The sequence below is a fragment of the Nerophis ophidion genome, linkage group LG20 (genome assembly GCF_033978795.1).
Source record: "Nerophis ophidion isolate RoL-2023_Sa linkage group LG20, RoL_Noph_v1.0, whole genome shotgun sequence".
Taxonomy (NCBI): domain Eukaryota; kingdom Metazoa; phylum Chordata; class Actinopteri; order Syngnathiformes; family Syngnathidae; genus Nerophis; species Nerophis ophidion.
The window spans coordinates 32,766,597-32,792,163 of NC_084630.1; the positions used below are offsets into that span (position 1 = coordinate 32,766,597).

Consider the following 25,567-nt stretch of genomic DNA (forward strand, 5'->3'; position numbering starts at 1 on the left):
ATTTAGAGGAGGAGGAAGATGCTCGGCAAAAGCTGCATTTGGAGAAGGTCACTTGTGAGGGCAAGATCAAAAAGCTTGAAGATGACATCCTTGTGATGGAAGATCAGAACAACAAGCTGCTCAAGGTGAAGGAGGAACATACCTTGAAATTATGATTTAAGTATACCAAAAACAGAAGAGGTTGGGTAACATTTCATTTTTCATTATGTAGGAGAGAAAGCTGATGGAGGAAAGGGTTGCAGACTTCAGTGCTAATCTGGCTGAAGAAGAGGAGAAGTCAAAGAACCTCACTAAGCTTAAAAATAAGCATGAGTCTATGATCTCGGATCTGGAGGGTACTTACTGGATTTTCACATATCATGACCTTTAGTGTCTGATTTACTAATATCCAAATACCATCTAATACTATTAGTGGGTGTTAGCGTGTCATCTACTAACACTGCAGGTACAACGTGAACAGTGGTGCAGACCACCCTATTTAAATGAAAATATTGCGTGTATTATACAGGGCTTTCACCCTGGAGACTTTCGATCATTTACCGTCCATTCATGTTATCATAATCCTATATGTGACATGTTGCTATGTTTTCAAACATGGAGTAGACCTGTACCACTTTTTATGGGCATTTTAAAAGCAGTTGGACTCGTGCATTGCATCTACATTGAAACCATTTTTTCCCCTTTTTTTAAGCGCTGCAGATGCAGTGATGGGCGAGATGCTGCATTTATGTGCTCAAAATGCAAAAACTGCATACTTAAAAGTGTTTTTCATATAGGAGATTTGTTAATATACTCTTTTAAAAACTAAACGCTATTGAAAAAACACTGAACGACGTTAAGTTAATTATATTTATATAGCGGTTTTCTCTAGTGACTCGAAGCGTTTTACGTGGCGAATCCCATGATCTAAGTTACATTTATACCAGTGTGGGTGGCACTGGGAGCCCGTGGGTAAAGTATCTTGCCCAAGGACACAATGGCAGTAATGGTAAATATGGTAAATGGGTTGTACTTGTATAGCCCTTTTCTACCCCTTTTTAAGGAGCCCAAAGCACTTTGACAGTATTTCCACATTCCCCCATTCACACACACATGGCGGGAGCTGCCATGCAAGGCGCGCACCAGGACCCATCCTGAGTAAGGGTGAAGTGTCTTGCCCAAGGACGCAACGGACGTGACTAGGATGATAGAAGGTGGGGATTGAACCAGTAACCCTCAGATTTCTGGCACAGCCACTCTACCAACCGAGCCATGCCGCCCCAAAGACACCAAAACACATTAATTGAATTTGTTTTAATCAGCCACTTAAGTCACCCAGTATGCAGTATTAAATTATAAAAGTATGTTGCTGAACAGACACTTTGTCTAATATTTGTATTGATGCATACAAATATGTTGACACAAACACGTAGGACAGAGGATTTTCGTCTGTTATTGTCTGCCTTTGCAGCAGCGCCACGGATCCTGCAGCTGTGTGTGTAACTGTCAGTTGCATACTTTTCAGACATGCTAAATAATGACGCAAATTTAGGTGCCGCAATCACTTTTTAGTTAAGTAAATTAGGCTGCGTGTGCCAAATATTTATATTTGCCTTTTCTCCTCCTAATATTGTGGACGTTCTGACGATCAGCATATTGTTTGCATATTAGTAAAGACAGAAACGCAAAATAGAGTGCACACCTCATTCTGCTCAATTGGCACACGTTTAGCAGATCAGCTTTGTGTCTGCTATCAAGTTTGCATGTGTTTTAGTACATTCAAACCTTTAGTAACCTCAGGCCTATAGTGTACACATTCAAAATATACAGGCTGCATAGTAAATACTTTACTGAACAAAGTTGTACACAGTTTTTTTTCTGCTACATTTTCAGTCCGCCTGAAAAAAGAGGAAAAGACGCGGCAGGAGCTGGATAAGGTTAAGCGTAAGTTGGAGGCGGAGTCAAATGATCTACAAGAGCAGATAGCTGACCTGCAGGCCCAGATCGCTGACCTCAAAGCCCAGCTGGCAAAGAAAGAAGAGGAGCTTCTAAATGCCTTAGCAAGGTTTAGTATTCAGTATTTGAATGCAACTCAAGATGTCGTTACAATTATTCAAAATCATTTAACAACAAAAGATTAAGAAACTAACAATGATACGCCATTAAAAAAGTTATTTTCCCTCTTCAAAATCATTTTGAAGATGTTTCGAAACCTACTAATGTTTCTTTGACTAGTTTAAGTCGTGCATTAACATCATACCATGAATTGATTAACGTGGACCCCGACTAAAACAAGTTGAAAAACTTATTCGGGTGTTACCATTTAGTGGTCAATTGTACGGAATATGTACTGAACTGTGCAATCTACTAATAAAAGTATCAATCAATCAATCAATCAATAGTTAACAATGGAACAAAGTTATGGTTTCCTTTATTAGGTTGGAAGATGAGACGGCTCAAAAGAACAATGCTCTGAAGAAAATCAGGGAGCTGGAGGGACACATCTCTGACCTGCAGGAAGACGTCGACTCAGAGAGAGTAGCCAGGAACAAGGCGGAAAAGATCAAACGGGACTTGGGAGAGGAGCTGGAGGCTCTTAAGTCGGAGCTGGAGGATACACTGGACAGTACCGCCACCCAGCAGGAACTCAGGTCACACACACATGAAACCATATACAGTGGTACCTCAATTAACGAGTGATTTGAGATGTGAGCTGCCAAATCTCTTATCTTTCCATGTGTTCTGCAGAGCCAAACGAGAGCAAGAGGTCACCCTGCTGAAGAGAGCCATAGAAGAGGAGAACCGGACCCATGAGGCTCAGATACATGAAATGAGACAGAAACACACCCAGGCTTTTGAGGAGCTCACAGAGCAGCTGGAACAATCCAAACGGGTGAGACTCCAACATTTTAAACATTGACATTCCCTTTTTTTCATCCGGTTTATTTCATTGATAACAGTTTTGAGATAAAGCCAGAACCTCCCCCTGCCAACAGGTGAAGTCCAACTTGGAAAAAGCCAAACAAGCTCTGGAGAAGGACACATCCGAATTAACCATGGAAGTGCGCGCGCTCACTCAAGCCAAACAAGATGGTGAGCACAAGAGGAAGAAACTGGAGGGTCAAGTGACGGATCTGCAGTCCCGTTTTACTGACAGCGAAAAGCAAAAGGCTGAACTTGGAGAACGCTGCTCCAAGATCACTGTAATTGGATCACTTCAGTACTCTATCATGGTGCAATTAGGAAGGGTAGACATCATATTAATACCTTCATCCTCCCACAGGTGGAACTGGAGAGTGTGACAAACCTACTGAATGACGCTGAGGGCAAGAACATTAAACTGAGTAAAGACGTTTCCAGCTTTAGCGCCCAACTCCAGGATGCACAGGTTACTGCTGTGGAAATGAAATATTTTGGCAAGAAACGGGAAGTTCTTGGTCTGACCTTTGACCTGCTTTGCATCCTTAGGAGCTGCTGGCTGAGGAGACACGCCAGAAACTGCAGTTCTCAACAAAGCTGCGGCAGGCCGAGGATGACAAGAACAGCCTACAGGAGCAGCTCGAGGAGGAGGTGGAAGCCAAGAGGAACGTGGAGAGACACGTGTCCACCCTCAACATCCAGGTTAATGATGGATTTGGAATGTGTTTAAAACATGTAGTGTCCAATGTGTCATTTTCATTTGCAAACAACAATTTCAAAGCTGTCAGATTCCAAGAAAAAGATGGAAGAAATGTCAGGAAACATCGAGCTGCTGGAAGAAGGCAAGAAACGCCTGCAGAAAGATTTGGAGGCAGCCAACACCCAGTTTGAGGAGAAGGCCTCCGCCTACGACAAATTGGAGAAGACCAAAAACCGCCTGCAACAGGAGCTGGAGGACACACTGATGGATCTTGACAACCAGAGGCAGAATGTTTCAAACCTTGAGAAGAAGCAGAAGAAGTTCGACCAGGTTGTTTTTCTCGCCATTGTTTACCTAAACACTGCTAGATGACTGGTCTATGCAACACCAACATGGTTTTACTTGTGGTCGTTTATCCTCCAGATGCTGGCTGAGGAGAAGAGTATCTCCAGTAAATATGCGGAGGAGAGAGATCGAGCTGAGGCTGAGGCCAGAGAGAAGGACACCAAGGCTCTGTCCCTTGCGAGGGCGATGGAGGAGGCTCAGGATGGCAGAGAAGACCTGGAGAGAGCCAACAAGGCCCTGAGGATGGAGATGGAGGATCTGATCAGTTCAAAGGATGACGTTGGAAAAAATGTGCGTTCTAAATCCTGTTTTGATTCAGAGGACCAGTGAATGCATCATCACCAGAATTGTTGATGGGACTGCAGGTCCATGAGCTGGAGAAGTCCAAACGAGGCCTGGAGGCCCAGGTGGAGGAGATGAAGACTCAGTTGGAGGAACTAGAGGACGAGCTGCAGGCAGCTGAGGATGCCAAACTGCGCTTAGAGGTCAACATGCAGGCTCTGAAGGCCCAGTTTGAGCGGGATCTTCAAGGCCGCGATGAGATGGGAGAAGAAAAGAAGAGACAGCTTGTCAAGCAGGTGAAAAAAAACATTGCAGTCATCCATCACAGAAAGTCTTGCCGATTATTATCAGTAATCTAAGAGCCGGTACACGCTGGTTGAAGGTCCGTGAGTTGGAGACAGAGCTGGAAGACGAACGTAAGCAGAAGGCGTCCACAGCAGCAGCCAAGAAGAAGTTGGAGACAGACATGAAAGACCTGGAGGGCCAGATTGAGACAGCTAATAAGGGACGAGATGAGTCCATCAAGCAGCTCCGAAAAATCCAGGTGAGAGTTGCTTATTACTTTGGTTAAATATTTATGCGTCAGAATCAGAATAGTTTTTATTGCCATTGTTTGAGAACGGGTTCACAAGCTAGGACTTTCTTGGTGCAATCGTGCAACATAAAACAACACAGAATATAAATAAAAATGAGCTGTAACTGAGCAATCAGATCTTGTTATTGTTCATGAGTGATGGCCGAGGGGAAAAACTGTTCAGGTGGCGGGAAGTGTGGGTCTGGATGGACCATAATCTCCTGCCTGAGTTACAAAATATTATCATCTTTCTAATTATTATTTGAAATGCGACAATACTGTTACCGACAATAGAATGTGGTGCGTGATGGTGTTTTGTTTTTGTTTTTTACATTATTCTGACTATAATGCATGAACAGCAATGATCAGTTTTAACACCTTACAGTGTATACAGTACTGTATCTTAAACTGCACACCATGTCCCTCTCACGACACAACACTTCCTCATTGTCCACCAATCATTCAGGCCAAGTGCATGCACGGACACCCATAGGGCAGCCATAACTGCGATGTGGCCCTCAATGAAATCGAGGTCGACAATACTGATTGCCCTTTAAACCTTTGCCAGGCCCAGATGAAAGACTTCCAGAGGGAGCTCGAAGATGCCCGTGCTGCACGAGAGGAGGTGCTGACTACGGCAAAGGAGAGCGAGAAGAAAGCAAAGGGCCTGGAGGCGGAACTCATGCAGCTGCAAGAGGTGATTGATGGCAGTGACTGGCAGCCGCACTGAGCTGTGTATAGAGAGTTTCATGTCATGTTTGCAGGAGCTGGCCGCTGCTGAGAGAGCGCGGAAGCAAGCAGAGGCTGAGAGAGACGAGCTGTCGGATGAGTTGGCAAGCAACTCTTCTGGGAAGTCAGTCTTTTTGTTTCGTCTGTGTTATTTATAAAAAATACCGCCGGGATCATGTGGACAGGTTTTACCCTTCTTGTCTAAAGGTCAGCCTTAGCAGATGAGAAGCGTCGTCTAGAGGCGAAGATCTCCCAATTGGAGGAAGAGCTGGAAGAAGAGCAGAGCAACATGGAGATCCTCAACGACCGGCTGAGGAAGAGCACACAGCAGGTTGCTGTAGCAAGGAGGTCCCATGGCACCCTCACCAAGCCATCTTTTAACAGGTGCCTTCTCTCCACAGGCGGATCAGCTCAACAGCGAGGTGCAGATGGAGCGCTCTGCCTCCCAGAAGAACGAGAGCGCCCGGCAGCAGATGGAGCGCCAGAACAAGGAGCTGAAGGCCAAGCTCAGCGAGATGGAGAACCAGGTCAAGTCCAAGTTCAAGTCGTCCATCACTGCTTTGGAGGCCAAAGTGGCTCAGCTGGAGGACCAGCTGGAGCAGGAGAACAGGTTCGAGCTAAGGAAACGTCAGTCTTGTTCAAGTTCCTCCAAGTTTCTGTCCGACCACCTTGTGTCTTTTGGCAGGGAAAAGCAGGCGACCGCCAAGGCTGTGCGCCAGAAGGACAAGAAGCTGAAAGACTTGCTGATGCAGGTGGAGGATGAAAGGAAGCAGGCAGAGCAGTACAAAGACCAGGTCATCTTCAAGCAACTTCAGAACCACTTGCAGAAGCAAAAGCGGAGTCCCTTTGACTTGACTTCCCCCTCGATGCATTCCAGGGGGAGAAGTCCAACACGCGCATGAAGCAGCTGAAGAGGCAGCTGGAGGAGTCTGAGGAGGAGTCTCAGCGAGCCACGGCCGCCCGCAGGAAGCTGCAGCGCGAGCTGGATGAAGCCACCGAGGCCAACGACGCCATGAGCCGCGAGGTCAACTCTCTCAAGAGCAAACTAAGGTAAGAACTTTGGAACTGGACCAAATGGTGGAGACCTTTTATTGTTAATATTATCTCTTTAAGAAGCAGACCTGATGAAATAAGGGCGAGGCTTTCCCAATATAATAGAGCAGCTGTAAATACACAGTTATCTTAAAGCACAATCTAAGAAGATCCAAAACAAAACTATGGCACAGTCAGTATTTAAGAAGGTTAGTCATAGACATCGACATCATAAATGTCTACACAAATCACATTTTTCTATGAAACTTCATTAACAAGTTTGTTTTCATCAAGTCAGGATTGTCTGACACTACCTTTGCAAAAACTCCAAAATGGTTCAATCCAACTGGATTTCAAAGAGTCTAAAGAGGTGGTCATTGTTTTTCTATTTTAGTACTCGTTAATCATTTTTACCAAGGAAACAATCACTTGTAGCTTATAAGATTCAAATAATTCAAATTTATAGCCAATAATACTATATTTTGTGGAATTATTTTTATCTATTTATGTCATTTAGCATGTGTTTTCATTGTAAACATTGTGATGTGTTTCAAGGCTTTGACAGACAGATCACAATGTAGACATTTTCCTCACCTAAAAATAAAATTGTGGCACATTTAAAAACTACAAAGTTTGCATGATCTCTCCGTGACTATGTGGGTTCCCTTTCTCACATCGGCATAGACTGATTGGCAACACTAAACTGTCTGAATGTGAGTGTGAATGTTGTCTGTCTATCTGTGTTGGCCCTGTGATGAGGTGGCGACTTGTCCAGGGTGGCTCCAGCCCCCTTACGACCTTGTGAGGGACAAGCAGTAGAAAATAGATGGTAGCAGATCACTTGGGTGCAAAGCAACTTCACTGTCAAATGTATTTATTGAGCATTTTAACAATACAGAAACCAATATAGCCTGCACATGATAAATGGATACAATGAGTATGAAAATTGAAATTAAATGATAAATGAATACAATGTATATGAAAATAGAAGTTAAATACATAGTAGGTGTGGTAGCCATTTTTGTGTTGTTTATATTTCTGTAGTCCTGCATATATTACGTTAAATTATTTGTTGCTTGATGAATTCTTAGGCCTACTGTGCTACTGCACTTTGGTGTAGGTTATTGCGGTAGTGTTTGGGCCTACTGTGTTAAGTTAAAGTACTGATGATTGTCACACACACACACGAGGTGTGGTGAAATGTGTCCTCTGCATTTGACCCATCCCCTTGTTCCACCCCCTGGGAGGTGAGGGGAGCAGTGGGCAGCAGCGGTGCCACGCCCAGGAATCATTTTTGGTGATTTAACCCCCAAGTCCAACCGTTGATGCTGCGTGCCAAGCAGGGAGGTAATGGGTCCCATTTTTTTATAGTCTTTGGCATGACTCGGCCGGGGTTTGAACTCCCAACCTACCGATCTCAGGGCGGACACTCTAACCACTCGGCCACTGAGTAAGTGCTACTGTACTTTAGTTTTTTTTCCTCATTGTGGTGGCCATTTTTTTGTGGTTTGTATTTCTGTAGTACTGCATAAATTAAGTTAAATTGTTGTTTTGATGTATTGTAAGTAAATTTATTGAATTGGAAAGCATCATTTACCGACACTATATAAATGCCAAATTGCACTAACCATACTGTGAAGTGTAAATATTGAATGCAAATGTTGCTAAGCTTCCTTTTGAATTGATCTCATTTTGTGATTCATTTTTATTTTCCTTTGTCTGTTGTGGCTCAAGTCCGGTTAATCCAAATAACAAGTGCTGGACAAAGTGTGCAAACTATACAATTGTGTGTGAGCTAGTAAGACTGCGTGTATAATTGATAACAAGTACAAAAGTGGTGCAGACTGCCCTATTTAAATGAGGTTTCTGCACATATACTGGCTGTCACCATGGAGACACTCATTTCCCTCTACATGTATGACATCGTATGATCCTACTTGTGGCGTTTTGCCATATTGTTGACCTGCAGCACGCGATTATATGTACCACCTTTTCGCCCACTCTCACAGACTGGGGTCTGTCTGTGAGGAAGTCAAGCAGCCAGTTGCATAGGGGGGTACTGAACTCAAGGGGGGCCAGTATGCTCACCAAATGCTGCGGGATGATGGTGTTGAATGCCAAGCTGAAGTCCAGAAACAACTTCCGCACTTGTCTTTTTATTCAGAATCTGAATAGTTTTTATTGCCATTACTTGAGAACGGGTTGACAAACTAGGAATTTGACTTGGTGCAATCGTGCAACATAAATCACATAACACAGGAGAGAAAAACATGAGCTGTAATTGTTGTTCATGTGCCTGATGGCCGTGGGGAAAGAACTGTTCAGGTGGTGGGAGGTGTGGGTCTGGATGAACGTAGTCTCCTGCCTGAGGGAAAGAAGAGAGTAGTCCTTTCGCGAGGACTGTTGTATTTTTATTGATTTGAACTGTGGTACAAATTGAATACAGGAAGTGAACAATGTGTTAGAAATGTAAAAGGGGTAGAATTAAATAAGCTCTGCTTCTTCCGACTTCTTTTTGGATGCGTTGTAATGAGAAAATGGAAATATGTAATGTTTCATGTTCCAAATAAACCTAAACCAGAACTTGTGCATGTGCTAACAAGTTTGCATGTGGTTTGATGCACTCTATTAAACCTTTAGGCCCCAAATTAACAATTCAAGTGATCAAATTGTGTTAAGTTCCATTCTCTGTTTTGTTTTTTTTAGGCGTGGAAACGAGCCCTCTTTTGGCAGCGCGCCTCGCCGCATTGGCGGAGGCCGAAGGGCGGTCGAGGACGCTTCCGAGGAAGAGGGGGACTCCCAAAGTGACTACAATGGAACCAAGTCCGCAGAATGAGCGACACGATGAAATCGAATCAACTAACCAGATATCAGAATCTCCTGGTTTGCTTTTTTTCCCCTCACCTCCCGAGTTCCGTGTCACATGAAAATAATGCACTGCCTGGCCAAAGAAAAGTCACACACTGTTTTGCCATTCACATTGCATCAGTTGATGCCAAACTCATGCATTGTCAGCACATTTGTGCAAATCCAAAGGTTGCCAAGAAGGTTAAGAGCTTCAAGTGGTCAGTGCATGTGTGAAAGCAGTGAACCAAAGTGTCAAAATCTACTCACGCAGAACTTGTTCATTCACTCGTCAGATTACCAAATTTGGGGCACAAAATGTTAGTTTGACCCGGAGAACCAAAACAAGCCCACATTGTAACTGCAGGAGCTGGTCAGGAAAGCAAAGAAAGTCCAATTAAGCATGATCACTTTTTTTTTTTTTTAGGTATGATGTCACATTTAAATATACTGTAGTTACATTCTCAACTAGTGGACTCCTAAATATACATGAATTCTTAATGAGCGGTACCAAATGTAGTACTTTTTTAGTCACCGACCAGCTATTGATACATACACAAAAGAAAATTAAACGGGGTCATATTGCAGTTCTTTGATGCAACGTCCAGTTGCAGACTCGGTCGGCTCTAAGTCTTGTCAAAAAAAAACCATGTAATTTAGACCAATTTATGAAAATTTGTTAAAGCATAAAATGTATAGGAGCATGCTGCATTAACAATCACTTAAAAACACTTTAAAGACAGTCAGTGGAATGAAAGATATGTACCTATTGCTTCTTTCCTCCTCGTCAAAAACACATCAGCTTCATCGGAGACTCCAAATTGCTCGTAATTGTGAAGAATCAAGCAAATTTGGTAGGAAAAAATTAATTAATCCAGCCCCGTTATTTACTTACTCCTTGAATGGCATGATGCGTTATTCCGTTTGAAAAGCCAAACATAAGCTCTAAAGTTGCTGACCACAGCTTGAGGACATGTCCCATTAGACCACATGGTCATTTGGAACCATCTTGCACAGGCCAGACCCCAACTATTCAAGTCTGCATCAATTTAGATCAGTGGTTCTCAAACGTTGTTTTGGTTTTTTTTTAGAAAAAAAAAAGCTCCCCAAGTACCATAATAATGACTAATTGGTAGCGTAGTAGGCCTAAGTATTCATTAAAACAAGGCAGAAATTGTATTAAACAAGTATTTTAATTATTTGGGGACACTTACATTACATGCAGTTTGAACAGTAACACTGTTTGAATGTAGGAAAATAACAGTGCTTTAATCAAGTGATTCTTTGGCGTACCACAGTTCAAGAATCACTGATCGATTTACTTATCAAGCAGCGCCAGTCAACCAGCCGAAAGCCAACTCGTTGTCCATCACTGCTCTTAAGACGTCGTGAATTGAGGTTTATGCAAGGTACTTCCGCACAGCCACACTAGCGTCCGTGACATATTTTGCACATTAGCTACACGACTGTTTCCAATGGGTTTGTATCACTGCTCATTTTTAAGTATCTTATTCCTAGAAGACAACAGATCCAGCAGCAACTAGGACTTGCAAAGAGTTTGCAGCGAGAGGCCAGGCAGTGTGCGGATATTTGCTGCAAATGTCCAGTGTTGGTTTCGCCATCGCATTTTTTCTTGACGCAAAACATTCGGAGGGACTATAAACATGAGCTCCACTGCTGTGTGACTTACACTGTTTTGTGTGGCATCGAATGAGCGACAATGCAACCTTGTGTACACAACAGGTGTCGCTAAATACAGAGCCAAAGTTGACTTGCTACTGTTGTCTCCTTGCCTGTGACTGCTGTTGCATCTTTAAGAGCAGTGTTGCAATGGAAATGTAGATTTATTGTAACCCAGTCTGCTTTTTGATGGTCATACTTTCACCAATGCAGTACATATAAGGCTAGCTTAGGATTACTCTATGCACAATTATTGACTTAAGTGTGTACCTGCAGCTGTTGTCCTTGTCTCCTCTTCAGTACTTGTATTTAACCAACAGATGTTTACATTGCACACTTTCTCTCTATTAATTGTTGAAACACTTGCACAAAAAATAAAGGTCAAATACAAAAAAAAAAGGTGCTTATTTCTTTTTAATGCTTGAATGGTCAGTCAGGGAGAAACACAGCAGCATGGATGGTATTTGCTGCGGATTTTTACTGCGCAGCCATATCAACCTCTTAAAAAGGTGAAAAACAGCAATGTTACAACAACAAAAATACAGCGCATCTGGAAAATATACACAGCATTTTATTTTTGTTAAAGCCTTATTCCAAAATGGAATACATTCATTTTTGTCCTCAAAACTACAAATCCTTTTAAGTCCCAAAGAAGGCAAAAATAACAAAAAAAAAAAAAAAAGAACAACCCTGTTGTAAAGATGACAGGTGGAAATTAACTATTGGCTTAATTTGGTGCACCAATCGATTACTTGTATATACCGTACTGCGTACACTGCCCATAAAATAAATAAAAAATAAACAGATCAATTTTGAGGTTCAAAGGAAGTGAATACCTATATGCAGTACAGGCCAACATTTTGGACACATCATTCAATGCATTTTCTGTATTTTTATGACTATTTACATTGTAGATTGTCACTGAAGGCATCAAAACTATGAATGAACACGTATGGAGTTATGTACTTAACAAAAAAAGGTGAAAAAACTGAAAACATGTTTTATATTCTAGTTTCTTCAAACTAGCCACCCTTTGCTTTGGTTACTTTTTCGCACACTCTTGGCTCTCTCTCTCGATGAGCTTCAAGTGGTAGTCACCTGCAAGGCTTTTCACTTCACAGGTGTCATAGTTTTGATGCCTTCAGTGACAATTTACAATGTAAATAGTCATGAAAATGCATTGAAATAAGGTTTGTCCAAACTTTCTTTCTTTATTTTTTAGTTTATTCCGAACATGAACTGCCATATTTAACTTCTGGCCTGTACTGTACATGTTTTTTTTTTTTTATTAAATTTGCAAAAAGCTCTAACAAAACTTTTTTACTTTGTCATTATGGGGTATTGTGTGTAGAATTTTGAGGGCAAAAATGTATTGCATTTCAAAATAAGGCTGTAACAAAAAAATGTGGAGAAAGTGAAGCGCTGTGAATACTTTCCTGATGTGCTGAAAAACAAACATCTTTTTAACCTGATCAACAATGTTATCTCTAATCCCAACTATGACATTCAGTATCAGTAGAGTGAGTGGAATAATCACAAATTCAACAGTCAACTGAAGTCGACTAAAAGAGCTGAAAAGCAAAAAGTGAAGGCAGCTGAGGCTTAAAAACCAACCAAACCCGGCAGCACCATTTTTCACAATCAACCACATCAAATATGTAAAAACTTACATTATTTTCAGCGCAGTTCAGAAATACCTTACAAGCCCTACAAATGTTTATCGAGCTATACCAGTGAGGGAGCAGGACCAAAAAAAAATGTTCCTCCACTAGATGGCAGCAGTGACATTATTAATTAAAGTTGATCTTGCTGCCGTTCATACAACAGAATGAGTCATGTTATGTAAAAAGTTAAAAAACAAAAAACACTGACCTAAAGGTCCCTAAATGAGTCACTATCCCATTCCAGGGACTAACATGCTTGCTGCTTTGGACTTTTGCGCCTGCTCCAGTAAACTTTGGCAAGAGTGCATGTGGGTTTTAAAAAAAAAAAACATACCTCATTTTGCAAAGCGCTGTGATAAGAGTCTGAGGCAGCAGGATTCCGCCAGTCAAGTGTTGTATGGAGCAAAGGAAGTGTTTTTTTTTTCCTCAGCGATGCATCATGTGATGACTGCGCTCCCAAGAGGTGGGCGTGAGGGGACGGAGGGAGGCAATTGTTCCTCAGAGGAGCATCTTGACTCCTCCCTGTGGCGACTGAGGGCCCTGGGAGATACCTCGTGGGGGCGCTGGTCCAAATTCCAACCGCTTCACTAAACTGCAAGACAAGCATGGGAATTTGTATTATCAGCAAAGCTCGGCTTCTTCCAACTTCTTTTCGGAGTGTTAGTTAAGCATAAAGAGAAACTACAAATGTCGCATTTTGTTGGTTTTGAGTAGAGATGTCCAATAATAGCTTTTTTGCCGATATTCCAATATTGTCCATCTCTTAATTACCGATACCGATATACACAGTCGTGGAATGAACACATTATGCATATTTTTGTTGTGATGCCCCACTGGATGCATTAAACAATTTAACAAGGTTTTCCAAAATAAATCAACTCAAGTTATTGGAAAAAAAAATGGCCACATGGCACTGCCATATTTATTATTGAAGTCACAAAATACTTTTTTTTTTTTTTTTAACATGCCTCAAAACAGCAGCTTGGGATTTAGGGCATGAGGAGGTTGAGTTAGGGGGGGTCAGCGGAGGTGTATATTGTAGTGTCCCGGAAGAGTTAGTGCTGCAAGGGATCCGGGGTATTTGTTCTGTTGTGCTACGGTGAGAATGTTCTCCCGAAATGTGTTTGTCATTCTTGTATGGTGTGGGTTCACAGTGTGGCGCATATTTGTAAAAGTGTTAAAGTTGTTTATACGGCCACCCTCAGTGTGACCTGAATGGCTGTTGACCAAGTATGGTTTACATTCATTTGTGTGTGTGAAAAGCCATAGGTATGTGATTGGGCCGGCACAAAAAGGCAGTGCCTTTAAGGTTTATTGGTGCTCTGTACTGCTCCCTACGTCCGTGTACACAGCGGCGTTTTAAAAAGTCATAAATTTTACTTTTTGAAACAGATACCGATAATTTCCGATATTAAGTTTTAAATCATTTATCGGCCGATAATATCGGCAGCCCTAGATTTGAGTGGTGATGCAATCGATGCAGGCTGTCGCCTTGATAATTAATCTGACACAGGTGCGCAGAAGAGACACCAGCAGAAATTGTGTTTAACCGCTCGGTACTGAACCTTAGTTTTGAAATGAAAATGAATTCTAAAGCGTTTAAGTGACGCTGTTTTATTGATTTTGGTTTAAGTGGCCAGTTTGACACGTGCATCGGCTTTGAGTTTGTTTGTTTGTTTGTTTATTTCCACATAGCATACACTGGCAACAGATTTCATGAGTTGCTCATTCCAACACTCGCCCACTAAAACCTGGACATCTTCAAGCAAAACCACAACAAGTAAGTGATACCGCAGCGCCTTGACAATTCCATCCCGAGGTGTCCTTTAGGCTTGGATTTCTTTGTAATCCCAGGAAATGCATATCTCAAACAAAACAAAAAAAAATATTTTCTTTCCCATACAGTATATTCATTTATTCATGGCGGCCCACCAAAAATTATTACATTTTCAGCTGTGTGTTTACCATTGTTCATAAACACCACTGCCGCAAATATATTGCGATCCTGTAGGAAACACTTATTTTATTCTCAACGTTCTCTTGACTTATGAAAATGTAAACTACATTAAAAAAAGGTGTCATGTAGCATTGCTGCACAGCCTGTAAAAATAATGTTGGTATAAAAAGAAATATGGATACAAATGTGGAGATACATGTGATGCAGAGATCAAAGAAAAGCCCAGTTCTACTGAAATTTCCTCAATTTGGGTCCTCTAGGACAGTGGTTCTCAACCTTTTTTCAGTGAAAATGTTTTTAATTCAAGTACCCCCTAATCAGAACAAAGCATTTTTGGTTGAAAAAAAAGAGATAAAGAAGTAAAATACAGCACTATGTCATCAGTTTTTGATTTATTAAATTGTATAACAGTGCAAAATATGGCTCATTTGTAGTGGTCTTTCTTGAACTATTTGGAAAAAAATATATAAAAATAACTAAAAACTTGTTGAAAAATAAACAATTCAATTATAAATAAAAAATGTTTACACATAGAAGTAATCATCAACTTAAAGTGCCCTCTTTGGGGATTGTATTGGAGATCCATCTGGATTCATGATCTTAATTCTAAACATTTCTTCACAAAAAAATAAATCTTTAACATCAATATTTATGGAACATGTCCACAAAAAATCTGGCTGTCAACACTGAATATTGCATTGTTGCATTTCTTTTCACAGTTAATGAACTTACATTCATGTTTTTTTGAAATATTATTCAATAAATACATTTATAAAGGATTTTAGAATTGTTGCTATTTTTAGAATATTTTTAAAAAATCTCACGTACCCCTTGGCATACTTTCAAGTATGCCAAAGGGTACGTGATATTTCTCTATTTTGTTTCCATTTAAACCCCCATTTTTTACTTTTTATAAATTGACCTCAACTCTGTACATTGCTGCTGGAATTTTAATTTTCCTGAAGGAACTCTCCTGAAGGAATCAATAAAGTACTGTCTAAGTACCCCCAGGGGTACACGTACCCCCATTTGAGAACCACTGCCCTAGGAGACAGAACTTGTTTCCTAGTGTTGCCTATTGCTACGTTTTCCCCATTTTTTTTTGCTGGGGTTTTTGTTTTTTTCTGCAGTGCGCAAAAACACTCTTGCTTTTGTTGCTCTTGGTCTGGGTTGTGTTGAGGCCTAAGAACGGTCTGAAGGTTGGGAGAGTGGCGAGGTGTGTTCAGGGGTAAAACTTGTGTGCTTGTTGAAAGGTCTGCTGGTCAGTGTCTGGAAGTGTAGGTCACCAATGTGACAATACTTTTGTTTTACCGCACATTTTTCAGAATCGGCCGGAAAATTCCAAAAGCTTGTGTTGTGGAACCCTGCTACAAATCACTTTTTGTAACCATGAGACCCCAAAGGGACAAGCGGTATAAAATGGATGGATGGATGGATGGAACACTGGCCCTTTGTTAGGCCACAGACGCCACCTAGAAGGCTGCCAGAAATCTGTCTTCTTCAGCTGCAGCAGCACTCAGTTGTAAAACAGTTTATTTCGGACATACATGCATACAACATGATAAATCACAATTTCCCTTTTCAAAATGTTCCACTTGAGCAATAATGACAATATCAAACAAACACAAGAAGTCCGGAGTTTAAGTCATAGAAGCTTTTTAAGCGCAAACATTGTGACTAAAGTGGTGAAGCTGTATTTAAATTTGCATTTAAATTTTCATTTTAACGGTTTAGTTTAACATCCGTCCATCCATTTTCTACCGCTTGTCCCTTTCGGGGCGGCGGGGGGTGCTGGAGCCTTTCTCAGCTGCATTTGGGCGGAAGGCGGGGTAGACCCTGGACATTCACACTCACATTACACACTAGGGCCACTTTTGTGTTGCCACTCAACCTATCCCCAGGTGCATGTCTTTGGAGGTGGGAGGAAGCCGGAGTACCCGGAGGGAACCCACGCAGTCACGGGGAGAACATGCAAACTCCACACAGAAAGATCCAGAGCCCGGGATTGAACTCAGGACCTTTGTATTGTGAGGAACATGCACTAACCCCTGTATCACCGTGCAGCCTTAGTTTAACATATTTACTATTAATTTAGTTTGAATTTGTTAATTTAAGTATTTCCTAATTGTAAGTCATCTCTTTTCACGAGTCCTTCCTTACACTATATTTCATTAGTATGTATTTTTCTAAGCTTTGATAAAACTTTGTGATTAACACATGCTTTTATATAATTGTACAAGGTTAATAACCCTGTTTAGATGCAAGCAGGTTCAAAATAATTGAAAATCTAGGGTAAGATTTCTAATACAATGCTAATATTTGAATGGTGCAGTGGAAAAGTTGGGCCCTTAAATCAAAAAGATTAAGAACCTCAGTTTAAAATAATCCTCATCCACCTATTTGCTATGTGTTGTGTGGTCTGACCACCTTCTTGTTCACTTTACCCGCTGCTGCCACCTAGCTGCAGGAGTGTGACATTCAATCAATAAAATTGATTATATGACTGAAAGTCCCTCTATTTCTTGCAACCCTCCGTTGGTACATCTGGCTGTTGATACACATAAAAATTAAGGTGCCATATTGGAATCCTTTGTTGGACATGATACTATGGCCAGTTGCAGACTCAAAAGTAACTTAAGTTATTGTGTACTATTGACTTTGTTCCAATCAAATAATTGTATGTATGTAAGAAAATATGGAACTAGAGTACATTTTGAACAGATATTGTTTAATTGTCAAAAAAATTAACCATATATAAATGGAAAAATCTACAGATAATACATTTGATCGGTATTGAAATTGGCCCTGCGATGAGGTGGCGACTTGTCCAGGGTGTACCCTGCCTTCCGCCCGATTGTAGCTGAGATAGGCGCCAGCGCCCCTCCGCGACCCCGAAAGGGAATAAGCGGTAGAAAATGGATGGATGGATGGAAATTGAAGTGAATTCTATTTATATAGCCCTTTTCTCTAGTTACTCAAAGTGCTTTACATTGTGAAACCCAATACCCAAGTTACATTTTTAAACCAGTGTGGGTGGCACTGGGAGCAGGTGGGTAAAGTGTCTTGCCAAAGGACACAACGGCAGTGACTAGGATGGCAGAAGCGGGAATCGAACCTGGAACCCTCAAGTTGCTGGCATAGCCACTCTATCAAACGAGCTATACCGCCCCATCTCACTTATAGATGATAGGAATCGGCAGGAATCAACCTTGATCAAAACATCCCTAATAACAACTGGACAGGACAGTTATTATCAGCTTACTGGTAAATGTTTAATAATAAAAAAAATATCTTATTATTAACAAAATACATTTTATTGTATCCTTCTCGCCATTTTTGGGTCTTAAATGGCTTTCAAAGTGTACCAACTTGTTGGAATACTTACTCAGATTTCTTCTGTCCAGGTGAGATGCATGATTTATGATCTACAATAAACTTGCAGGGAGCAAGAAAGCAGCAGACCACTCGATGTAAACATAAGAAGACACGAAAGTGATTAAGTCGCCGCTATAAATAGATTGTCTGCGTCAGCGCTTATAATAACAGTATCAGTAATACTTGGTTAATATTCAAGTCACGGAATGCAAACGGAGTATTGTTGGTGGTTTTTGAATGGTTGTTTATTTGAGTTTATGAGCGAAATAGAGGACCTTCAATTAGGGCTGGGCGATATACTCGATATATCGCGGGTTCGTCTCTGTGCGATATAGAAAATGCCTAAATCGTGATATTGAGTATATCTTCTCACGCAGTTGCTTTTAGCTGCGGGCATTACACTACAGATGTTTCTCACTCTTTCTTGTCTTTCCTTCTCACAGAGGCTTAGAACAAGCACAACTTCTTACATACGTCACGTGTGGAACGTCACGCGCTCCCGCAGAACAGAGAGATAGAGACATAGTAAAGTAAGCTGTGATGCTAATGGTCCGGTGCGGGTGGTAATATGACAGAAAAGGTGCAAATCTGGTAACAAATGAAGGAAGAATTCATTCCCAAGAAAAATAGCACGGGGTCTATCGTCTGGTGGTGGTTTGGCTTGAAGCGGGAAGATGGTGAACAATTATGTGGCAAAAGCGTTGCTACAAAAAGTAGCACCACTGCTAATGTAGCATCATTTGAAAAGTCACCCGCTAGAGAATAAGGAGTGCTTGAAACTCCGCATGTCAACATCTCCGTTCAGTGCCACACCAACAAAATGCCGAAGCAACGTTTTCCAGATCAACACCGCATTAAAAAAATAGTCAACAAAAGGAGATTACGTCCGCAGTAACCTACAACATGGCGAAGGAAATACACTATTTGATTTCCTATTATGCAGCTCATTTTTATTTGACACTTATTGAAATATCTTGTGACATCATGCACAAAAATGCACTTTATCTGTTTTTAACGATTGTAGTGGCATTCTGTACAAAAATTTCACTTTAATTTAGTGTTTTTTGATGTCATCTTAGTGACATCATTCACAAAATTGCACTCATAGATTTTTTTTTAAAAGGTCTCTGGCAATCTTGTACTTTCTGTTTTGGAAATTACATGAATGTTTGTGCCACTGCTTAATAACTGTTTAATAAATACAGTTAAGGTAAATTGACAGTTGTGATTTCCCTGTCTGCATGAAAGTTTAAAATTAGCATATTAATGCAGTATGAACAAGAATGTTTTAATGTATACACATAGAATCATCATACTTGTGTGATTATATGCTTCAAGTGTTCATTCAAGGCTAAGGCAAAATATTGAGATATATATCGTGTAGCGCGACATGGCCTGAAAATATCAAGATATTAATAAAAGGCCATATCGCCCAGCCTTACCTTCAATTGTCTCTGCCGTAAGCAGACTTTTATTTACAAGTTAGAATGCATTAAAAAAATTCCATCTGTCATCATGTCTTTTATAAAGATTGTAATTGATGAGCAAAATTCCCACCAAAAAGTACAGTTCCACTTTAAGTAATAACGACTACTAGATTCTGATGTGCAAGTTTGTCCTGCTATTATTATGTTTTGTACGACAAAGGCAAGGTGTTGTGAAGTGCAAGTACCGTCTATGATCTTCCTCACCTGTCGTACTGAGGAGGGGGAGGACTCATGCTGCTAGCTTGCACTCCAGCCCCTCCTTCGAGACCAGATGGGCTCCCAAGGGCGGCGGGCAGTGTAGGCCTGATAACCGACGTGTCATACACAAAGTCTCGACACGAGGCCAGCTTGGACTCCAGATTCTGCCATGACATAAAAGCGAGAATGAGCTTACATAAAAAGGGATTCCTCTTAAAACTCTTACCCCAACTTTTCTCAGCAGTTCCCCGACTATATTGAGTGCAGATATCCTGGCAGATGTTGTGAGAGGAGTCCCTGTTAGACCGTCACCTGACACAAAATATATGATTATTAATAGAAGTGTCCCGATCCGACATTGCTATCGGATATCAGTCTGATATCAAAAAAAAAAAAAGAAAAACAGGTAGCGGTTGATAACGGCATGCATCTAAAGTCTCTGATTTATGCTCCAATAGACGCAGGCCTGCAGTCAGTTAACATTGAAATGTCCTTCAATTAACACACGCATTGTTGGTCTTTTCATGTACAATATTTTAGTAAGGTAATTTACAAAAAGGTACACATGGTAGGGTTATAAGCTACTAACAGCTACACAACAGCGAAGCAGGCTATATATATCACACAAGCTAGACACACGTAAAAAGTGCTCCTAATCAAACAATACTGCAGTGCAAAACAATTGTCAATATAAAGAAGTATCAAGTAGTTGCATATTATCCAAAACAAAACCATATCAAAGTACCCAGTAAGAAGCGTGTTTGCATCATTCAAATTACGACGTCATGAGCTTAATTTATTGAATTATTCTGACCACTAGGTGTTGTCAAAACACAAAATACTATCCTACTTTAATTTAAAACTAAGTAAATCTGTTGTAATTTTACTTGATCAGGCCTTTTCTAACATTCCACACTACAAAATGATAAAGGTATGTGCTATGATTTGTGCTGATACTATATCGGTAGCGGACAATATTGCAGCAAAAATGTAAAAGTTGTATAGGTACACCCCTATTTATTATTGTAGTAGTTTACACACAGTAGTAAGAGTCTGTGCATTCACCTCGTCGGATGCTGGATGCAGGAGGTGTGGTGAAGGAGCTGAGAGGTTTGGAGGGGGTACCAGGCATGGGAGTGATACCACTGGAAGGATCAGAATCTTTCCCTAGGCTGCTGGATGGCCGCCTTTCTTTCTGCCGTACTGCCAGCTCCTGCCGAAGATCTGCGTGCAAAGATTAAATTCTATTAGGAAAGACACTGATATGACATTTTTAAGTGACTAAGAAGTCATACAATTTAAAATGAAAAATAAAAATCAAACAAAGTCTGGCACTTCCATCATAAATGCTTATCTCCTAATAGTGTTTGCTGTATGTTTATTTGTGTGTAAAAGGTATTTGTTTTTTTTAATCACTAAAGCATGTTATAAGATGCGCGCACGGCTGCAAAAATAAAACAGTCGTAAGCAAAAATTGTCATGTTCTGTTAAAATATTTTTAAAAACAATGTCATACAATTTTTAATTACACAAATCAAAAAGCTTAGTTGTACCCATCCACACACAAACTTTAAGCCAGAGTTGTTTTTTTATTTTTAAATCTCCTTTTCGGCTACAGTTTTCAAAGGTTTGGTTTCTAAGGATAAAAGTATACATTTACGTGTGTGATAACAGTGTGCATGATTACCTCTGGCTTCATCTTTGAGTCTCTGAACCGACTCAAGCAGGTTCTCTTTCTCATCCAGCTCACTTTCAAGAAAAGCATTCCTCTCAATGACATGGTTCATCCTCTGCTCAAAGTCCTCCAGGGACATGATGGTAGCCCTGGAGAGGAACTGGGATGATTACCTGCATATTTACTGCAAACATAATGCATTTGCTTCCTTTACCTTTTGGTCCTCTCCAGGTCATCATTGGACTGTTCCAGCTCCCTGATGTATTTCTGCAGGTGATCTCGGACTGCTGTAGTCTCTGCTAGATTTTCCTCAAGGGTTGAGATGTGCTTAAAAGTGTCAGCGTGTTGATTCTCAAATTTCTCCTGCACGCAACACAGATTGCATCCAGCTTCCATTACATATTTGATGTTATTGGACAATATTTATTATTTATTGCATATATTTTGTCTTTCATTATATTTGACTTTTGTTACTGTACATAATATTTGTACTGCAACCACATAATCTCCCCATTGTGGGAGAAAATTAAAGTCTATCCCAAATGTCTACTTGTCTGTTTTAGCACAATCCTACATTCATGATGCCTAATTATGTATCATTTCACATGGAAAACCGATTACAATTAGCAGTCGGCTGCTTTCAAGCACAAGGAGACAAAAATGGCAGTGGCAAGAGATCCAAACATCCAAAAATATGACACATTGGTTAAAACAATAATATGGCTAATTTCCTCAAATAGCTGCCTCAGGTCTAATAAACCTTAAAAAAACAGGTGAGGCCAATAGGTATTAATTACCTTACTTTTACCAAACCTAGCACTATTACTTATGTTACTTTGTGGTAAATAATAGCAAATACAAATTAAAGCAGGATGCTAATGTATTTTTTTTTAATTAGAAATATGCAGTCCTGGGTTCAATCCCAGGCTCTGAATCTTTCTGTGTGGAGTTTGCATGTTCCACCATGAATGCGTGGGTTCCCTCCAGGTACTCCGGCTTCCTCCCACTTCCAAAGACATGCACCTAGGGATAGGTTGATTGTCAACACTAAATTGGCCCTAGTGTATGAATGTGAGTGTGAATGTTGTCCGTCTATCTGTGTTGGCCCTGCGATGAGGTGGTGACTTGTCCAGGGTGTACACAGCCTTCCGCCCGATTGTAGCTGAGATAGGCGCCAGCGCCCCCCGCGACTCCAAAAGGGAATAAGCGGTAGGAAATGGATGGATGGAGGGATTCCGTTTTATAGTATAATTCTCTCAGGTAAATGGTTTTCAGCTACTTTTTTTGCACAAAAATTCAACTTTAGAGGATACCTTGCTCTTTTAGTGCACTGTGTCAGTGTGTGAATGTGATGTATAATGTAAAGCGCTTTGGGTATCAAAGACAAACCTGACGGTCCAATTGCGATCAATTCAATGCCATGAGAGTACAATAACCTGGATGAATTAAAAAAAACACCTTAATGTTCTCCAGCTCCACCCTGAGTCGGTTGTTGTTTTGCAGCAATTCTTTGTTCCGAGCCTCGCACTGCTTCAACTCGGCTTCCAGCTCGGCTTCATAGTCACGACTCATCTGCTGAAACTCTTGCAGCTCCTCCTGACATTCATCCGCCCTAATGACAGTTAAAAAAATAACTTCATCCTCATGCTTCACCGTAGGTCAGTGAAAAAATAACGCATTAACAATCACTTATAAATTCAGGATGACAACTGATGACAGCACTTTTGACATTTTGTAGTAATCCATTGCAGGGGAGGTTTTATTGGATTACCTCTGCTGGTGTCTACTTGACTGCTCCTTCCAGAAGCCCAGCTCCTCCTCTAAAGACGTAAACTTGTGTATTGTTGGCTCGACCATGTCTCAGGGTGCTTACAGTGATGAGAACAAACTAAAAAGGTTGAACACAAAAAAATAATGTTTTTGTCTGACACACAACATAACCACAACACCATGTATGTTAGCAAAAGCTAACATGCTAATAGAAATAGAGGAATGTCCGTCAGATTTTCTCACATTAGGTCATGGTTCGGTTATACAATCATCCTAAATAGAAAACAATCGTAAATAAAATGTTGTAATGCATTTTGTAGAGATAAAATCGACCTTAGCTTTGCATGCTAACCTTGTTGTGACTGAGGAAGCTTAGCCAGCTTAGCAATTTGGCTAAACTGCCAAGCTATTCCAAGCCAGTTTGAGCAGGTAAATGAAATAGACTTACCTGCACACAGCGACGTTGTTTAAACACATTAGGTGAATAATTATATTCCTGTTAAAAGTTGAATTCGGCGTCTTTTCCGACACTGCGTGGTTAGAACAAAACTTTATTCGAGCTTGCTCGCCCACAGCTTGAAACTCCAGATAACTGTGGTAACCAATCAATTACGAGTAAGACTTGAATTCTGACAGACTATTGGTCTAAATGGATGACGACAACGAAATATTACCCAGTCAGCGATTAGGTAGGCGGGGCTTGACGTAACCGCCGCAAGGAGGACTCTCTTCCTGTTTTTGAGAACCCCTTAAACCCAAGAGTCCCCGAACTACTGCCTGCGGGACGGTCCAGCCCGCCAGCTCCCAAAATCTGGCCCGCAGGAAGTCCCAAGTTTAAAACAAATAATAAAATGTTTTTTTTTGTTTTTTTTTGCTATCTTTCTTTTGTAATCCATTTTCTACCACTTGTTACTCTCTGTGTCTCCAAGCCGCTCAGGCAAATCATATTGTCTAAAGATGCATTTGTCCATCTTAATTTCCCCTCAGGGATTGTTAAAGTATTTCTGATTCTGTGACATCATCACGCTCCGTATATGTATATATATATATATATATATATATATATATATATATATATATATATATATATACACATATATGGTAGAGGAGTTTGCATGTCCCAATGATCCTAGGAGCTATGTTGTCTGGGGGCTTTATGCCCCCTGGTAGGGTCTCCCAAGGCAAACTGGTCCTAGGTGAGGGACCAGACAAAGAGCAGCTCGAAAACCTCTATGAAAAGTAAAAACAAAGGACCCAGATTTCCCTCGCCCGGACGCGGGTCACCGGGGCCCCCCTCTGGAGCCAGGCCCGGAGGTGGGGCACAATGGCGAGCGCCTGGTGGCCGGGCCTGTACCCATGGGGCCTGGCCGGGTACAGCCCGAAGAGGCAACGTGGGTCCCCCCTCCAATGGGCTCACCACCCATAGCAGGGGCCATAGAGGTCGGGTGCAATGTGAGCTGGGCGGCAGCCGAAGGCAGGGCACTTGGCGGTCCGATCCTCGGCTACATAAGCTCGCTCTTGGGACGTGGAACGTCACCTCACTGGGGGGGAAAGGAGCCTGAGCTAGTGCGCGAAGTAGAGAAATTCCGGCTGGATGTAGTCGGACTCACTTTGACGCACAGCAAGGGCTCTGGAACCACTTCTCTTGAAAGGGGCTGGACTCTCTTTCACTCTGGCGTGGCCGGCAGTGAGAGGCGACGGGCTGGGGTGGCAATTCTGGTTGCCCCCCGGCTTAAAGCCTGCACGTTGGAGTTCAACCCAGTGGACGAAAGGGTAGCCTCTCTCCGCCTTCGGGTGGGGGGAACGGGTCCTGACTGTTGTTTGTGCTGACGCACCAAACAACAGTTCAGAGTACCCACCCTTTTTGGGTACACTCGAGGGAGTACTGGAGAGTGCTCCCCCGGGTGATTCCCTTGTCCTACTGGGGGACTTCAACGCTCATGTTGGTAACGACAGTGAAACCTGGAGAGGCGTGATTGGGAAGAATGGTCGCCCGGATCTGAACCCGAGTGGTGTTTTGTTATTGGACTTCTGTGCTCGTCACAGTTTGTCCATTACAAACACCATGTTCAAACATAAGGGTGTCCATATGTGCACTTGGCACCAGGACACCCTAGGCCGCAGTTCCATGATCGACTTTGTAGTTGTGTCATCGGATTTGCGGCCTCATGTTTTGGACACTCGGGTAAAGAGAGGGGCGGAGCTTTCTACCGAACACCACCTGGTGGTGAGTTGGCTGCGATGGTGGGGGAGGATGCCGGACAGACCTGGCAGGCCCAAACGCATTGTGAGGGTTTGCTGGGAACGTCTGGCAGAGTCTCCTGTCAGAGAAATTTTTAATTCACACCTCCGGAGGA

At 41.6% G+C, this 25,567-nt stretch overlaps 2 protein-coding genes across 5 annotated transcripts in view; one reads left to right on the plus strand and one right to left on the minus strand.

Annotated features, from left to right (window-relative positions):
* Nucleotides 1-11,817, plus strand: part of myh11a (myosin, heavy chain 11a, smooth muscle) — a 44,661-nt gene extending 32,844 nt beyond the window's left edge. For all 3 annotated transcript variants that reach the window (XM_061881005.1, XM_061881007.1, XM_061881006.1), the window contains 19 exons: nucleotides 1-125; nucleotides 212-335; nucleotides 1,873-2,044; nucleotides 2,418-2,630; nucleotides 2,728-2,872; nucleotides 2,976-3,182; nucleotides 3,263-3,367; nucleotides 3,448-3,600; nucleotides 3,680-3,928; nucleotides 4,022-4,234; nucleotides 4,309-4,521; nucleotides 4,608-4,769; nucleotides 5,368-5,496; nucleotides 5,564-5,652; nucleotides 5,736-5,859; nucleotides 5,930-6,138; nucleotides 6,214-6,322; nucleotides 6,406-6,578; nucleotides 9,267-11,817. The exon at nucleotides 1-125 is cut by the window's left edge and continues 13 nt beyond it. In XM_061881005.1, coding sequence (XP_061736989.1) covers nucleotides 1-125; nucleotides 212-335; nucleotides 1,873-2,044; nucleotides 2,418-2,630; nucleotides 2,728-2,872; nucleotides 2,976-3,182; nucleotides 3,263-3,367; nucleotides 3,448-3,600; nucleotides 3,680-3,928; nucleotides 4,022-4,234; nucleotides 4,309-4,521; nucleotides 4,608-4,769; nucleotides 5,368-5,496; nucleotides 5,564-5,652; nucleotides 5,736-5,859; nucleotides 5,930-6,138; nucleotides 6,214-6,322; nucleotides 6,406-6,578; nucleotides 9,267-9,396 — 3,044 coding nt within the window. In that variant the 3' untranslated portion in view covers nucleotides 9,397-11,817. The remainder of the gene's footprint in view (nucleotides 126-211; nucleotides 336-1,872; nucleotides 2,045-2,417; nucleotides 2,631-2,727; nucleotides 2,873-2,975; nucleotides 3,183-3,262; nucleotides 3,368-3,447; nucleotides 3,601-3,679; nucleotides 3,929-4,021; nucleotides 4,235-4,308; nucleotides 4,522-4,607; nucleotides 4,770-5,367; nucleotides 5,497-5,563; nucleotides 5,653-5,735; nucleotides 5,860-5,929; nucleotides 6,139-6,213; nucleotides 6,323-6,405; nucleotides 6,579-9,266) is intronic.
* nde1 (nudE neurodevelopment protein 1) lies at nucleotides 8,942-23,825 on the minus strand. Of its 2 annotated transcripts, XR_009803150.1 has the most exons (10): nucleotides 23,659-23,825; nucleotides 23,212-23,328; nucleotides 22,899-23,052; nucleotides 21,655-21,803; nucleotides 21,453-21,589; nucleotides 20,831-20,989; nucleotides 19,992-20,077; nucleotides 19,772-19,929; nucleotides 13,083-13,340; nucleotides 8,942-8,960 (listed from the first exon to the last, which is right to left on the minus strand). XR_009803150.1 is itself a non-coding variant. In XM_061881008.1 (9 exons), exons 2-9 carry the CDS (start codon nucleotides 23,295-23,297, stop codon nucleotides 13,247-13,249), a joined length of 1,023 nt encoding a protein of 340 aa, XP_061736992.1. In that variant the 5' UTR covers nucleotides 23,298-23,328; nucleotides 23,659-23,825; the 3' UTR covers nucleotides 11,481-13,246. The 2 variants fall into 2 exon arrangements, 1 of the variants encoding a protein (XP_061736992.1); XM_061881008.1 differs by lacking the exon at nucleotides 8,942-8,960 and having other exon boundaries at nucleotides 11,481-13,340.
* Nucleotides 23,826-25,567: the final 1,742 nt, after the last annotated feature.